Source organism: Megalobrama amblycephala, linkage group LG11 (assembly GCF_018812025.1).
Source record: "Megalobrama amblycephala isolate DHTTF-2021 linkage group LG11, ASM1881202v1, whole genome shotgun sequence".
NCBI classification, from domain to species: Eukaryota; Metazoa; Chordata; class Actinopteri; order Cypriniformes; family Xenocyprididae; genus Megalobrama; species Megalobrama amblycephala.
In genome coordinates, this window is record NC_063054.1 from 19,821,564 (window position 1) to 19,837,433 (window position 15,870).

The following is a 15,870-nucleotide window of genomic DNA, read 5'->3' on the forward strand; positions in this document are numbered from 1 at the left end:
TTAATAAAATTAAAAATAAATAAAATGATAAACAGATATGATTTAAACAAATGTAGCCTATTAATAATAAATAAAAATAAGAATAAATTGATGTCATATTGATATCACGCAAGGGACGTTATGTACGTATTACGTCATGACGCAAAAGAATCACTGGATCTTTTTTGAACCGTTTCATTGAAACGAACTGTTTGAGAGAACCGTTTAGGAGAACTTCGCACCACTACCACTTTCTCAAATGTGCTTTCAGGCTTCCCGTACTTGAGTTCTAAGTCACTGGCCTCCATTGAGGAAACCCCGCCCACGCTGTCTTGACACTTGCTCTCCTGGAAAACTGTTTCCTTTGAGTGCATGTGTTTTCAAACAAAATCATGGAAGAGGCGTCTCCACCTCTGCGATGCTTTCATGAATCACACTCCTCTGAGCTTTTCAACGATGACAGCGTGCAAACGGTGACCTCGAAAGAACAGGTGAGCTTAACTCTTAGTATTAGTTAGCTAATTGGTACTAGCGCAGAGCTAACTGTCTATTTACTCTGCTTCTGTGCTCCACTGTGCTAAAGAAGGATACGGTAGTGCACACCGAGAGTGATGCTGTGTGTTCTGCACGTGCAGAATATAATTATACTAATACCACTGCGGAACCCAGTACGTATTCCTTTAGTAAATAACTAATAACTAATTTAAAGGATAGTTCACCAAAAACTGATGTGATGTCAATATTGTAGTAAAAAACAAAAGGTCATGTTAGGAATAGCAACATGAGGGTGTGTAAATAATGACAGACTTTTCATTTTTGAGTGAAGTATCCCTTTATAAACGTTTTTGAACACTATTTTTTTTCTGGAATATTGTACTACAATGAGAATCTGCTCATACTTCACTGGTTAATGTTATGTTGCACTGTAATGTATGACCTGCATTATTATATGGGTGGTTGACAGTTAACATGAGAAGTTATAAAGTGAAAGGTGATATTTATTTACATGTATACTTATTTAGAAATCTTAGCACCAATACATTGAAAATGTATAGTTAATTTGCTTCAAAGACTTTGAAATTATGTATGAATTAAAATTATATTTTATATATTATATATACATAAATAAGCATTTTCTTATATTTAAATGATTTTTTAATTATTATTTTACCTCAGAATTTTACATAGAAATTTTTAAGCACTGATTAAAGGTGCATTATCTAATATTTTTGCAGTAAAATATCCAAAAACCACTAGGCCAGTGTTATATATTTTGTTCACTTGAGTACTTACAATATCCCAGATGTTTGCAACTATTTGTAAATCGTGAGAAAATTGCAATTTTAACCAAGGCTCCGGGACGTGTGAGGAGTCGCCTGTCAATTGCATCATACCCGCGTTAACCCTCGGTTTCCGGTTTTATTTTGTTGAAACCATGGAAACACCAAAGACACTTTAAAATATTACACGTTTTAATAGACAAGGGAACAACTGTTTTGATATATTTAAAGATAGAAAACAAATTGTTGTTATGTAGCTCAACACGTTTAGTCTTATTGTTTAAATCAATTTTCTTGATTTTTTTTGCGAGTACCATGCTTTACCATGCCTCAGAGAAAAACACTATTTTGTCAAGTAGCTAACATAGCATAATCAGATGCAGCTTTATTTTTATTAACAGTAATACATAATTTTCTCCATCATACAATACGTTTTAAAATTAATTGCATGCCATTTATCAACACAAGCCATCCAATATTTAATATGATATTCTAAAATCGATCTATCTTACTGCAGTGTGTAACAGTGTCTCACAGCAGCCGCCGAGCGAACTCACAGAATAATGTTATATCATTTTCAACACACTCAATTGTATCTAATATAATAAACAGAGCTGCGTTACCTCATACTCATGACCGGAAAAGCGGAAGCAACATCATGAGGTGTGTGTTGCACACTCGCTCCAGCGGCCTCGTTCAGCTCCCACAACACTTGGTTCTGCTCTGCTTCATACTACAGAAACATTAATAATCGCATCCATGAACATGATTTCTTCCTGACTCCAATCCCTGTTCTTTTGCACCGTCCGTTGAGGTAAAGACCACATGTCCCAAGATTCCACTCTAAAACTTGGCGTCATCAAGCTACGCCTTTGTTTTGAATAGGCTTCTTGTGACCTCTAGCGGACAAAATTATTACATATTGCACCTTTAAGTCATACTATGATTTTCAAAATAAAGTTGACTATTTTTGTGTCTTTTGTTTGACACGCTGAACAGGATGTGATGTCAGCCACTCATATGCGCAGTCAGCATCAACCACAGTGGATTCTTCTGTCTGCATGTCATTTGGCTTGTCTTTGTCACATTTTCTGTTTGGTTATCTCACCTCCACATTTTTGTTTCCTGTTTTATCATTGAATCCAGAGAAAAGTTGAATGCAGTATTCAAGAGGTATACAGTGTTTACCAGCAAATTCACACCTCGCCGCAGTAAGTAAAGTTCAGCCTTCTCTGGCCATTAACACAAACAGGATCTCCACAGGATTGATTTTCAGTGTGCTGCTTTTGGACATGCTTATGTACAAGTACATATTTTGTCTGTGACCGATGTCTTTGGCACCATCAGATTGTCCTCTGCTTGTGTCTGCTGAGTATGTTTTTTAGCATAGTTGTATTTATTTTTTTATTTTTAATTTTTATTACTTTGCAGCATCACATCATATGCAGAAAAACTTAAAGTCTATATACCAGTCAAATTTGCTTCGGGTACAGCTAAATTTCCCCTTTCACTACAGTATGACATCTGTGTATCTGTGTAACTTATTTCCTCTATAGCAAGAGAAGTAATCAGAAACCCAGATGTGATTAAAACTGATGTAATCAGACTGGAGGACAAAGGATGTGTAACCAAAACATTTGGACGAGTTGCTGTAGTAGCACATCAGCTGTTCTACCATATATTCAGATATGCCACAACGTTTTTAATTTCACACTCCAATGAGAAAACTGTGGAAAAACACACTCACAAACACTACAAACAGTCATTCTGGGAATAGATACATGTTCAGATGATGATGATGCCATTTATTGTGGGTAATATCAATATGATGATGTGAGGTTCTTGTGATGCAGTTAAAGGTAATTTCTTTTTCTTTTCTTTTTTTTTTTTACATATATAATAAAGTAATAATTATATACACTACTGTTCAAAACCTTAAGGTCAGTAGGGTTTTCTTTTAAATGAATGAATATTTAAATGATATAAGGGTGCATTAAATTGATCATAAGTCACAGTAAAGACATTTACAGTGTCACAAAAGATTTCTATTTCAAATAAATGCTGTTCTTTTTTAACTTTCTATCAAGGAATCCTAAAAAGACATGGTTTCTACATATATTAAGCAGCACAACTGTTGTCAGCAATGATCATATTAAGAAATGTTTCTTGAGCACCAAATCAGCACATTAGAATGATTTCTGAAGGATCATGTGACACTAAAGACTGGAGTAATGACTCCTGAAAATTAATTTTTGCCATGACAGGAATAAATTATATTTTAAAATAGAGAAGTTATTTTAAATTGTAATAGTATTTTACAATATTACTGTTTTTACTGTATTTTTTATCAAATAAATTGGTGAAACTTTAGAATTTTTTACCTCAAACATTTGAATGGTAGTGTAGCAAGTTGGATGGTACATCCACAGACTGTCAGTTCAATTACAGTTAAAGGGTTAGTTCACCCAAAAAATGAAAATTCTGTCATTAATTACTCACCCTCATGTCGTTCCAAACCTGTAAGACCTTCAGTCATCTTTGGAACACAAATTAAGATATTTTTGATGAATTCCAAGATCTCTGACTCCTCCATATACAACAATTTAATTACCACTGTCAATCCCTGAAGGGTACTAAAGACATTGTTAAAATTGTCAAAGTAACTGTAGCGGTTCAACCTTAATGTTATGAAGTGATGAGAATACTTTTTGTACACAAAAAAAAATAAAAAATAATTACTTTATTCAACAATCTCTTCTCTTCCATGTCAGTCTCTTTACACAGTTGACGTAGTAAACACAGTGTTTATGTCCGAATGCTGGCTCATTATTGGCCGGCTCCTGTGTCAGCATCACACATATTCATCGTGCTGCTCACGTGTACAGCGTCGGCCAATACTGAGCCAGGGTTCGGACAGAAACACGGAAGCGCTGCCCTACGTCACTGCGTTACTACGTCAACTGCGTAGGAAACTGACATGGAAGAGAAGAGATTGTTGAATAAAGTCGTTATTTTTGTTTTGTTTTTGTGCACAAAAAGTATTCTCGTCACTTCATAAAATTAAGTTTGAACCACTGCAGTCACATGTATTATTTTACATTGTGTCTTTAATACCTTTCTGGGCCTTGACAGTGGTAATTAAATTGCTGTCTATGGAGGAGTCAGAGAGCTCTCGGATTTCATCAAAAATATCTTAATTTGTGTTCCGAAAATGAACAAAGGTCTTACGGGTGTGGAACGACATGAGGGTGAGTAATTAATGACAGAATTTTCATTTGGGTGAACCCTTTAATTTCAGGCATGAAAGGACAAATTAATTATCCTGCAAAGAAAACACTGCTAATTTATCAACTTCAGCTTTACTTTACATGAAACTTGAAAAATGCGTCACTCTGATCAGCTGGTCACAAATGTAATGAATGCAATGCTTTCTTTGGCTCAGTAGAGAGAAGCAGAGGATAGAAAGAACAAGGGTTAATGGTCTGTTCTCTCAGCTGAGATACCCTCAAATTAGACGTGCCCCAGCACCTCTGCGGCCAGCACTGAAGTCAAGCGTACTGTGTGTAGGCTGTTCTGACTCACTGACTCTATCATTTTAACACTGCCACTTCCTTTGATGGGGATAATTGGAGGATGTCAGCTCAGTGGTTGAATTGCTTTGTACAAATAAGTTGTTGCCTTTTAGTGAGCTATTATGAATCTTGGTAAAAGTTTAAACTGATCATTTGTCACTTTGTGAATAAGGAGATATTTTAATGCAATAATGATTTATAACATAATTTGCAATAGCTAGATTTTAATAATATGATTAAATGGATGACTCTACGCACTGTTTTTTTTTCTTTTTTCAGGCCTGCTTTACTGAGGGAACAACACTATCATTATCTGAAGAAAGGTTTACGCCATCTATCTGATGCATATGAGGTAAACAATGTCTTTTGGGAAAAAAACAAAAAACTTAAAGGGTTAGTTCACCCAAAAATGACAATTCTGTCATTATTTACTCACCCTCACGATGTACCTGACCTGTACACTCTAAAAAATTCTGGGTTGTTTCAACCCAAATTTGGGTCAAATATGGACAAACCCAGTCAGTGGGTTAAATTTTTAACCCAACTGTTGGATTTGTCCATATTTGACCCAAATTTAAGTTGAAACAACCCAGAATTTTTTAGTGTACAGGTCATGTACATTTTTTAGAGTGTATGAAAACAACAAAAATTCTATCTAGCATAATGTTTTCAATGTTTTCAATTTTCATGACAATATTTATATTGAGCAGCTTAGATATTCTGCTAAATAGCTCATTTTGGGTTTGAGGTTAAAAATTCATAGTCATACAGGTTTGAAATGACAAAAGTAAATGATTTTTTATTTTATTTTTTTTAATTATTTTTAAAGTTTTGTTATTAACACAAACACACAAAGCTGGTTTAGACTAGGCCATTAAGGATCTACAGCCTTGCATTTTATTTTTAAAACCATGTGATTCATTACTTGTGTATGTGAGTGGGTGGGAGAGAGAGAGAACACCATGCTTCTAGTTTTTGTGTACTTTGTACGAGAACACCATGTTCCAGAGCAGCTTTGTGTAAGAGTGCTGGTAATGGCTGCTGAATCTGCATGTTGTCTGGCTTCAGTGTTTGGATGCCAGCCGGCCTTGGCTGTGCTATTGGATCCTGCATAGTCTGGAGCTGCTAGAGGAGCCTGTGCCGACAGCTGTTGCCTCAGAGTGAGTACCAGCCTTTCTCTGCACATCATTATCAGTGTACACGTGGCATGGAGGCAGGTGTTTAGGTCCCCTTACCCAGTTAATATCCTGGTCGTAATGTGACCACTACAGATAATGTCAAAGTTACATCAAGCTGTGACACTGATGCATTTGTTTTCTCAATGCAAACTATGCTAAGATCACTTTATAGCTGCTGGGGTTAAAACCTTTATATCAGGGGTGGCGAACGTCGGTCCTGGAGAGCCAGCATAGTTCAGCTCCAACCCTAATCAAACACACCTGAGAAAGCTAATCAAGGCCTGAAGGGTTGCTAGAAAGCTATAGGCAGATGAGTTTTTATCAGGGTTGGAGCTAAACTCTGCAGGACTGAGGCTCTCCAGGACCAGTTCGCCACCCCTGCTTTATATCTTAGGTGGTTATGACTTTGAAATAGACTGAAAATCTCATACTCAAGTGACTGTTTAAGTATTAAAGAGGTGAATTCATAAGCAGTGTATTAAAGGGATAGTTCACCCAAAAATGAAAATTTGATGTTTATCTGCTTACCCGCAGCGCATCCAAGATGTAGGTGACTTTGTTTCTTCAGTAGATCACAAATTATGATTTTTAACTCCAACCGTTGCCGTCTGTCAGTGGTATAATGCAAGTCAGCGGGAACTTTGACTATAAGAGTAAATAAAACACGACAGACAAATCCAAATTAAACCCTGCGGCTCGTGACGACACATTGATGTCTTAAGACATGAAACGATCTTGGATGCGCTGGGGGTAAGCAGATAAACATCACATTTTCATTTTTGGGTGAACTATCCCTTTAAGTCATTTTTTTGCTGTGAATGTTAATGTGTTCTTTAATATTTATGCTTTTTCTTAAAGCAATAGTTGAATTATCTCTTTTGACTTTAATAGCAGTCAAATTAGAGATTGGAATAAATTTAGTATAATTGTATTTTCAATCATAATAATAGGGATTCACAATAAATCGCTACCGTACCATATATTTTTTAATTAATTGGTATAAGTTGATATTGCAAATTAAATTATGCATGCTCATTTACCCTGTTTTTAGATTACCTTTACCATCATCCAACACTCACTAAACTTTAAAAACACTTATTTAACCCTTATTTAAACCTTTAGTAAATATCAAAATGAATTTTCATTTCTCATACTGTGCATTATAATGTTGTGATGCCTAAATTTACTTGTTTTTAATTTAGACAAACTAGATTTTTAATATATAATTTATCAGTTATTGGTCATAACATGAAAATAAATGAAAGTGATTTCTCTAGTGAATTTCTGGCTTTTTGCTTAATTTTTTTGTTGTTCTCATACATTTACATGCCTGTTGATGTAAATATATCACAACCATGAATGTTGTCTGCTAGTGTGTGCCAGTTTCTGACCAGATGTCAGAGCCCGACAGGTGGCTTTGGTGGAGGTCCGGGTCAGCACGCTCACCTGGCACCTACCTACGCAGCTGTCAACGCTCTTTGCATTTTGGGTACAGAGGAGGCTTACAAAGTCATCAACAGGTTTCATGTTTGCTTTGTATTATCACCTGTTTACCTTCAGATGTTGTGTGGATTATATTGCCATAGTAACACATTCTGGTTGCCCCCTCCCCCATCAGAGAGAAGCTCCTGGACTTCCTGTACTCTGTGAAGCAGCCAGATGGCTCCTTTGTGATGCATGTGGGCGGGGAGGTGGACGTCAGGTGAGTTCTGTCACCGTGTTTGCAACATACCCTGAAGCATCTTCACAACAGCTATACATCTCTTTATTCTCCATGTTCTGATGTTACTATACTCAGGCATTTTTCAGGAGTGACAGATTAGTGCTAGAAAATTTTTTATGTTCACCATAGGTCAGTGCTGATCCTACAGGCTTTCAGTCGTACTCTAATAATGTAACTCATGGTTATTAACTTGCATAGATGTTATAGTAGTCTGCCTGTTGACTCTGGGTTGCTCTTGTGTGTCTGATCTGATAGGAGTGCATATTGTGCAGCTTCTGTGGCTTCACTCACTAATATCATCACTCCCACCCTGTTTGATGGGACGCACAATTGGATTCTAAGGTAACTCCTTCCACATTCTCTATTCAAAACATGTGCCATTTCAGTTACATTCAGATTATGTTGGGGTCAGTAGCTGTGTTTACATGGACCCTAATAATCTAACTAGTAGCACAGTCAAAATAAAAAAAAAAGTCACATGTAACCATGTCAGTCGGAATGAATTAGCTAAATCCGATTAAAATTTCATTCGTATTGTAAGGGGTGGTTTAAAACTTTTCTGATCTGATCGAGAGGACATGTACACACTTGATCGGATTGAAACCCGAAAATAGAAAGAACTGCGCATGTGCAATGATGTAGAAATGGCGTAATGACTTGTGGCGCGTAGAACAAGCTGTTGTTGTTGTTTAATGAAGTGTCATAAATGACAGTCGTGTCATTCTAAAATTTTCCTTCCGGTCATCGTTTGTAAAGTGGAGCAGGACAATATTGTCCTACCATTCCTTGTTTCGGACTCTCATCCACAGATGAGATGCAGGAATTTGGGGTGTTTTTACTGCTTGATAAATATAAGCAGCACGGCACAATTGTTCATGTGCTTGTTGTCTCCTGATCAGGACCCGAAATAGATAAATATATTAAGTCTGCTTTTTAAAACAAAGAAAAGAAGCAATGTAGGAGAATAGTAGACTGGGTAAACCCAGCCTGATCTTCCGGCGATTTGATTTCGCCCGGCAACTCAGTCTGGAAACCCGTACATTCATTTCTACTGCTTCTGTTACACTTTTGCGGGAACCAATCACAGGCTGGCTTATCCACCTTGCTCGCTATTGGCGGGTATAACACGATGACGATAGAGAAGCGACGGCAAGCACGACCGTCAATCCAATTCCTTTTAACCTCTCAACGATGCTGAATGACTTCTTTAGTTTAGCAAACCAATCGCTCGAGTGGGTGTAAATACCACTCACTTTCATGTTTTTTTTTTTGCACAAGCTGCAAAAATCGCTCGATGCCATTGCTGCTTCTGCAAACCGCTGATCCATGCTACAAACCAATACAAACTAAACCTGTCTGGAGTTTTCGCGTCGCTCTGCAAAATACGTCACCCGGATCGTTGATCTGATTGGTTGAAGGACTATCCAATTGCGTGAATAATGCTCGTTGATCACGCCTCTTGTGCAGTAGAAAATACATAGCAAACTCCCCATACCAATGTTCAATTTTAAATTGAGCTTGGTCTGGTGATAGCTAGACAAGGAGAATAGTACACTGTAAAAAAAATAAATAAATAATAAAAAAAATTGTTTGTTTAACTTAAAAAATTAAGTTGCCTTAAAATTTCAGTTAATTTTCAGTTCATTCAAATTAATAGTTCAAATTCAAGTTAATACAATAAAGTGATTGGTTTAATCAACAGAAGCTCAAAATATTATGTTATCTGAACCACATTAATTATTGATGTTGATTTGACAAAAGAAAAAATGTTCATGAAATCATGAAAATTGTTTTTTAGTGTATGCGCAAATGCATATGGAAACTGTATATTCAAAAAATCAATTCCGATTTTAAGCTTGTGACGTACAGTATAAACACGCACACCAACCCCACCACTTTATTTAGCATTCATGTAAACACTACGTTCGGATTCATCAATCAGAATTAATTAATTCCGATTGAAACAATTCCATGTAAATGTAGCTACTGTTATTTTAATATTATTTATATACTATTATAGTATTTATTTATGTTTTGAATAAGCTTTTATTTTTACATTTCCATTCACATTTTATTTTAGTTTTAGTCATTTTGTTTTGTAACTTTTAGATGTTTTTTTTTTATTTCATTTTTAGTTTTTATAACATTTTAGTACTTATTTTATTTCATTTAGTTGCCAACATTACGTTTTTCACCTAATATTTGTTTAATATGAGCTTTATTTACATTAATAAAAATTATATAACAATATTTAATACTTTTTGTTTTAATTAATTTAAAAAAAAATAAAAAATAGTAAAAATTAGTTTGAGTTGAATGTTACAGGGTTGAAGATTTATTTATTGGTTTCCCCCATAATAACAGCTGAACTATCAAGCTTTACAAGGCCAATATAAGTATAAACATAATCAAATACTAATAAAGAATTAAAAAAACAAACATCAAACCTCTGTTTTTTTAGCTGTGATTTAAATAAATATGCAGTTTGTCCCTTACATTTGATGTCAACCCACATAACAGGGCTGAAAAGAAAAACAAATTCTGCATTATAAAAACAAAAAACATTTTAATATCCATATATAGCAGTTAAAATGTAGTTATGAATCAGAGCATGCAAAAAGAAACATTAAAAAAACTTATTTATTTATTCCACTCTAAAAAGCTGTTCACACAGAACATGTTTTTAAATTCTACTGATCTGATTTTCTATGTAAACATGCTCTAGAGTCTAGACGGACCATTGCGCTTGTGTCGCTTGTGTCTTTCAGGTCAGGTCATTCGCAAGTATAAAGAAGTTCAACTTTTTAAAAACGCATCTCCAGACCATTTTTTCTCTGTCCTGTGTCTCACATTTTAGGCAAAAATAAACATTTAGAACATTTACCTTTTTGTTTAAACAGTCCATATAAGAGTTCAATCTCAGACACAGCACAATATATTTCTGAGAATGACCCATAAATACTAAGATGTTGTGCTTTCCTTTGAACTTCAGCTGTCAGAACTGGGAGGGCGGTTTAGGTGGAGTGCCAGGACTTGAGGCACATGGTGGCTACACCTTCTGTGGTACTGCTGCCCTAGTCATACTGGGCAAAGAACACATGCTGGATCTCAAAGCCTTGTTAGTAAGTCCTTTGTCTTGTCTTGTTTTGCTTTGGCTACACATCCACCTTTCATTTAACCTGAATCTTCCTGTCCATTAGAGTGAATAAACTGAGGTTTATGGGATGCGTTAAAGGTCAGTTGTGTGTATTATGAACGTTGGAGGAGAAGCATCTCATTACCGGTTCCTCAGGGACACTAAACATGCTTGGAAATATTAACATTAGTGTGCCGCAATGTTGTAGATGCTTAGATCGGCAGATCTCGAGGGTCTTTGGCAGACTTTGACATTAGGGTGTTTTACAGTCCCAGTGCACAAGCAGATTTTTCTTAATGATAAGGCAGCAGCACTAATGATATTCTGATGCTGATACTTGTAAACCTGTAAATTGGAGGCTTTTCTTTCTTTTTCCTTCATTAGCGCTGGGTAACCAGCAAACAAATGCGTTTTGAAGGTGGATTTCAAGGCCGCTGTAACAAGCTGGTGGATGGTTGTTACTCCTTCTGGCAAGCAGGACTATTACCGTTACTCCACAGGGCTCTTTTTAAAGAAGGTGAAAACATATAGAGATAATAAAGCGCTTAAAAATACTACAATGTTCATATGTTTTTGTTCCCCCTATGTACATTGTCAAAATTTAAATCCAAGATGGATATATTGGGATCTAGTGTCATATGTAGTTATTTAACCTATGAAGAAAATATTATTGTGTGTGTATAGGAGACTCAACGCTGAGTGTGAGTAGCTGGATGTTTGAGAGGAAGGCCCTGCAGGAATACATCCTCCTCTGCTGCCAGAATCCTGGTGGAGGCCTTCTGGACAAACCGGGCAAGTGAGTACAGCTCTTACACTTCACACGCACACACACAAATGCATACATGTATATGAAAGAGTCTATCATTTTGCAATAATATCACCAGTAATGTGTTAAATAAAGCAGTGATTCTCAAACTTTTTGACTCCAAGCCCCCCACTGTCCCCAAAAATATTCGAATACCTCATAACTTTTACAGTTGTTTGTTTGTGATATAGTGGATCATTTTTAAAGTCGCCATGAAATCAAAATTAGTTTTTATGTAATATTGTACTATTTATTATAAATGATTTATCTGTGCACTTCATTATTTTTTTAAAATTCATGTGCCCTCATAATCTTTAATCAAAAATGTTAACCTTCCTTTCCCCTTGAAACGACTTCTACTCCTGTCATGTGCTATGGCGTGAGGGTGGGGCTGTCTTCCTACGATCCAATCAATTCCCGAATAACAAAATCATGCCCCGCCCTACTTTTTTTTCCTCATTTCAGAAGTCGTTTGACTCCGATTTAAGTCACAATAGGGAAAAAAAAGAACAATCACAACTTCCGTTTCATGGCGATTTTAAAAATATTTTTTACGTACAATTTCTACCGATAAAATGTTTTAGAGCTTGGCACAACTAGAATTCATAAAATGTACATTTAAAGGTGCCATCGAATGAAAAATTTAATTTACCTTGGCATAGTTGAATAACAAGTTCAGTTCAGTACATGGAAATGACATACAGTGAGTCTCAAACGCCATTGTTTCCTCCTTCTTATATAAATCTCATTTGTTTAAAAGACCTCCGAAAAACAGGCGAATCTCAACATAACACCGACTGTTACGTAACAGTCGGGATCATTAATATGCACGCCCCCAATATTTGCATATGCCAGCTCATGTTCAAGGCATGAGACAAGGGAAGGCAGTATTAACATCTGGATCTGTGCACAGCTGAATCATCAGACTAGGTAAGCATGCAAGGACAATAGCGAAAAATGGCAGATGGAGCGATAATAACTGACATGATCCATGATATCATGATATTTTTAGTGATATTTGTAAATTGTCTTTCTAAATGTTTTGTTAGCATGTTGCTAATGTACTGTTAAATGTGGTTAAAGTTACCATCGTTTCTTACTGTATTCACGGAGACAAGAGCCGTCGCTATTTTTTTAAACACTTGCAGTCTGTATAATGCACAAACACAACTTCATTCTTTATAAATCTCTCCAACAGTGTGTAATGTTAGCTTTAGCCACGGAGCACTATCAAACTCATTCAGAATCAAATGTAAACATCCAAATAAATACCATACTTACACGATTAGACATGTTGCATGAAGAACACTTTGTAAAGATCCATTTTGAAGGTTATATTAGCTGTGTGAACTTTGTTTATGCTGTTTAAGGCAAGCGCGAGCTCCGGGGGCAGGGAGCACGCAATTTAAAGGGGCCGCAACCTGAATCGGCACATTTATAATGATGCCCCAAAATAGGCAGTTAAAAAAATTTATTAAAAAAAAAATCTATGGGGTATTTTGAGCTGAAACTTCACAGACACATTCAGGGGACACCTTAGACTTATATTACATCTTTTGAAAACATGTTCTTCGGCACCTTTAAATCTCAATGGATATTTTTATACATTAGATTTTCAGGTCTAAAAATCATTTTTTTTCAAATAAGGCTTACACAGTATATTCAGATTTTTCTACACTGTGGGAATCCTGGTTCTTCAAAGGGGAAAAACACAAGAATTAAAAACAGTGAACTAAAAATAAGAATTGTTGTGTTTTGGGTTGTTTTAGCTTATTTTACTGCTTGTTTTGTTTCATTTTAAATCATTCAAGTCATCATGAGGCCCCCTAAGAACTTTGCTGAGACCCCCTAATGGGCACCTGGTTTAGAACCAGTAAGGGTATACACATTTTGTTGTCTTCTTGAAGGAGAAAATGTATTTATGAAATGTTTAGACACATATTTACACTAAATATTTAATCCATTAATGCAAAGATCTACACTACCATTCAAAAGCTGGGAAACATTACTATTTTTAATGTTTTGGAAAAAAGTACAGTACAGTAAAAATACAGAAAAAAACAGTAATATTGTTTTTTTTATTTTTATTTTTTTATTTTTTTATTTTGGATCTATTAATATACTTTAAGATAAAATAAAAAGTGATGGTAAAGATTTATATTGTTAGAAAATATTTATATTTTGAATAAATGCTGTTCTTTTTGACTATTTATTCATCAATTAATCCTGAAAAAAGTATCACAGTTTCCAAAAAATATTAAGCAACACAACTGAATCCAACTTTGATAATAACTGAGTATCAAATCAGCATATTAGAATGATTTCTGAAGGATCATGTGACACAAAAGACTGGAGTAATGCCTGCTGAAAATTCAGCTTTGCATTACAGAATATATATATAAATAAATATATATTTTATATATAAATATATTTTAAAGTATATTAAAATAGAAAACCATTATTTTAAATTGTAATATTATTTCACAATATTACTGTTTTTTTTCTGTATTTTTGATCAAATAAATGCAGGCTTGATGAGCATAAGAGACTTCTTTCAAAAACATTACAAAATAGTAATGCTTCCAAACTTTTGAATGGTAGTGTATATAAGGAAAGATGTTTTCTATTGTAGCTGCATTTCCAATTATTTTTGTTATCAAGTAAAAAATCTAGTCATGGAATTAAAGTCATGTAAATTTCTATCATGCATAAACATTTTCTAGTTCTGCTCTGCTCTGAAACATTATTCTGCTAGATATTTCTCATCTAGAGTTTGTGTGGAGCAAAACTTTCCAGTTTGTGAGTGAATCATCTTTTGAATTTGAATTTGACTAAGTGGTTCACATCGAATCTGATTTTAAATGATTTGACGTATCCTTTTACAGTAACGAACAAAGAGACAAATGTCTAGGGTCATAATCCATTGGCCTGTTTAAAATTTGAAAAATACAATTGTCTTAGATATTTTGTCCTTTTACTAACTATACAGACCAAAGCAGACTTTCATAGTAGTTCATGATTGATTCCCCACAGGTCTAGAGATTTCTACCACACATGCTACTGTCTGAGCGGACTCTCAATTGCACAGCATTTCGGAAGCAAAGACCTCCATAATGAGCTGATCCTCGGTCGAGACGAGAACAGGCTGGTAAGAGATACTAAAAATTCGGTTGTGTCCACCCACATTGAGAATAGTGTATTAATATAACTAAATTTTCTCATATTTCTTCTTTTCAGGCACCAACTCATCCAGTTTACAACATCTGTCCGGAGAAGGTCGCCAAAGCGATTGAACATTTCCACCGGTTACCTGTTCCATTTCAGATGGGAGCTACGCCAAGTGCGATGGACCAGTCATAGACTTTTCCTCTTTTTCTATTGTAAACATTTTGGGGAATTTGAGCTAGCTTGACCTAACGCAGAGGCATCTTCTGTAAATGCTGTATCCAAATGTCCTTTGCTGACCTGTACAGCATCTACAGATGGGGAAACACTCCGAGGGCCTGATATACTACAGCTTCAGCATGGGGTTATGGATTTTAGCCAGGGAAAACAGTAGAGACTGACTAGGCAGGGTGTTTTTCATGCACCAGTCATTGATTGATATTTTATTGCACATACCAGCTTATTTTGGGCTTTGGCATACGTTTCCCAGAGTGCATGTGGCAGTAGGTTCTGGACAGAAATAAAGACTTGGATGAAAGTTTGTTTTTAATTCTCAGTTGGTGTATTATGTATGATCTATACACACTATGAGCAGTCGACTTTAATTTCTGACGTCTCTAATTAATTAGTGCTATTTGACAGATGACTGAAACAAATATTGTAACTGTCAAATATGTGAAAATAGTCATGGTACAACAAACACTCAGCTACTCAGCCATAAGTACAGTTTACATTTTGTAATTTTTTTTTATCATTGTGCTGTTTGAGCATTACAATTGTATTCAGTTATTCAACCATCATGCTTTAAATCTTAATATGGTGGTATGAAGTATCAAAACAGAATGGGATTTCATCTTATTACATTAAAGGAAAAGTTCATCCAAAAATGAAAGTTGTGTCATTATTTACTCACTCTTATGTCTTTTCAAACCCGTATGATTTTCTTTTGTGGAACACTAAGTGAATGAGGACTGAGGCTGTTTTTTTCATTAAAGTGTTTGATTCCATTTTTTTTTCTCATCCAAATTTGTT

General features: G+C 35.3%; 1 protein-coding gene across 1 annotated transcript; it reads left to right on the top strand.

The window, feature by feature from the left end:
• Positions 1-192: 192 nt before the first annotated feature.
• Positions 193-15,725, top strand: fntb (farnesyltransferase, CAAX box, beta). Its single transcript, XM_048206614.1, has 12 exons — positions 193-470; positions 2,406-2,470; positions 5,111-5,183; positions 5,900-5,991; positions 7,383-7,529; positions 7,628-7,711; positions 7,988-8,074; positions 10,725-10,854; positions 11,253-11,385; positions 11,553-11,664; positions 14,707-14,821; positions 14,911-15,725. The coding sequence occupies exons 1-12, from the start codon at positions 372-374 to the stop codon at positions 15,031-15,033; spliced, it is 1,260 nt and encodes a 419-aa protein (XP_048062571.1). The 5' UTR covers positions 193-371; the 3' UTR covers positions 15,034-15,725.
• Positions 15,726-15,870: the final 145 nt, after the last annotated feature.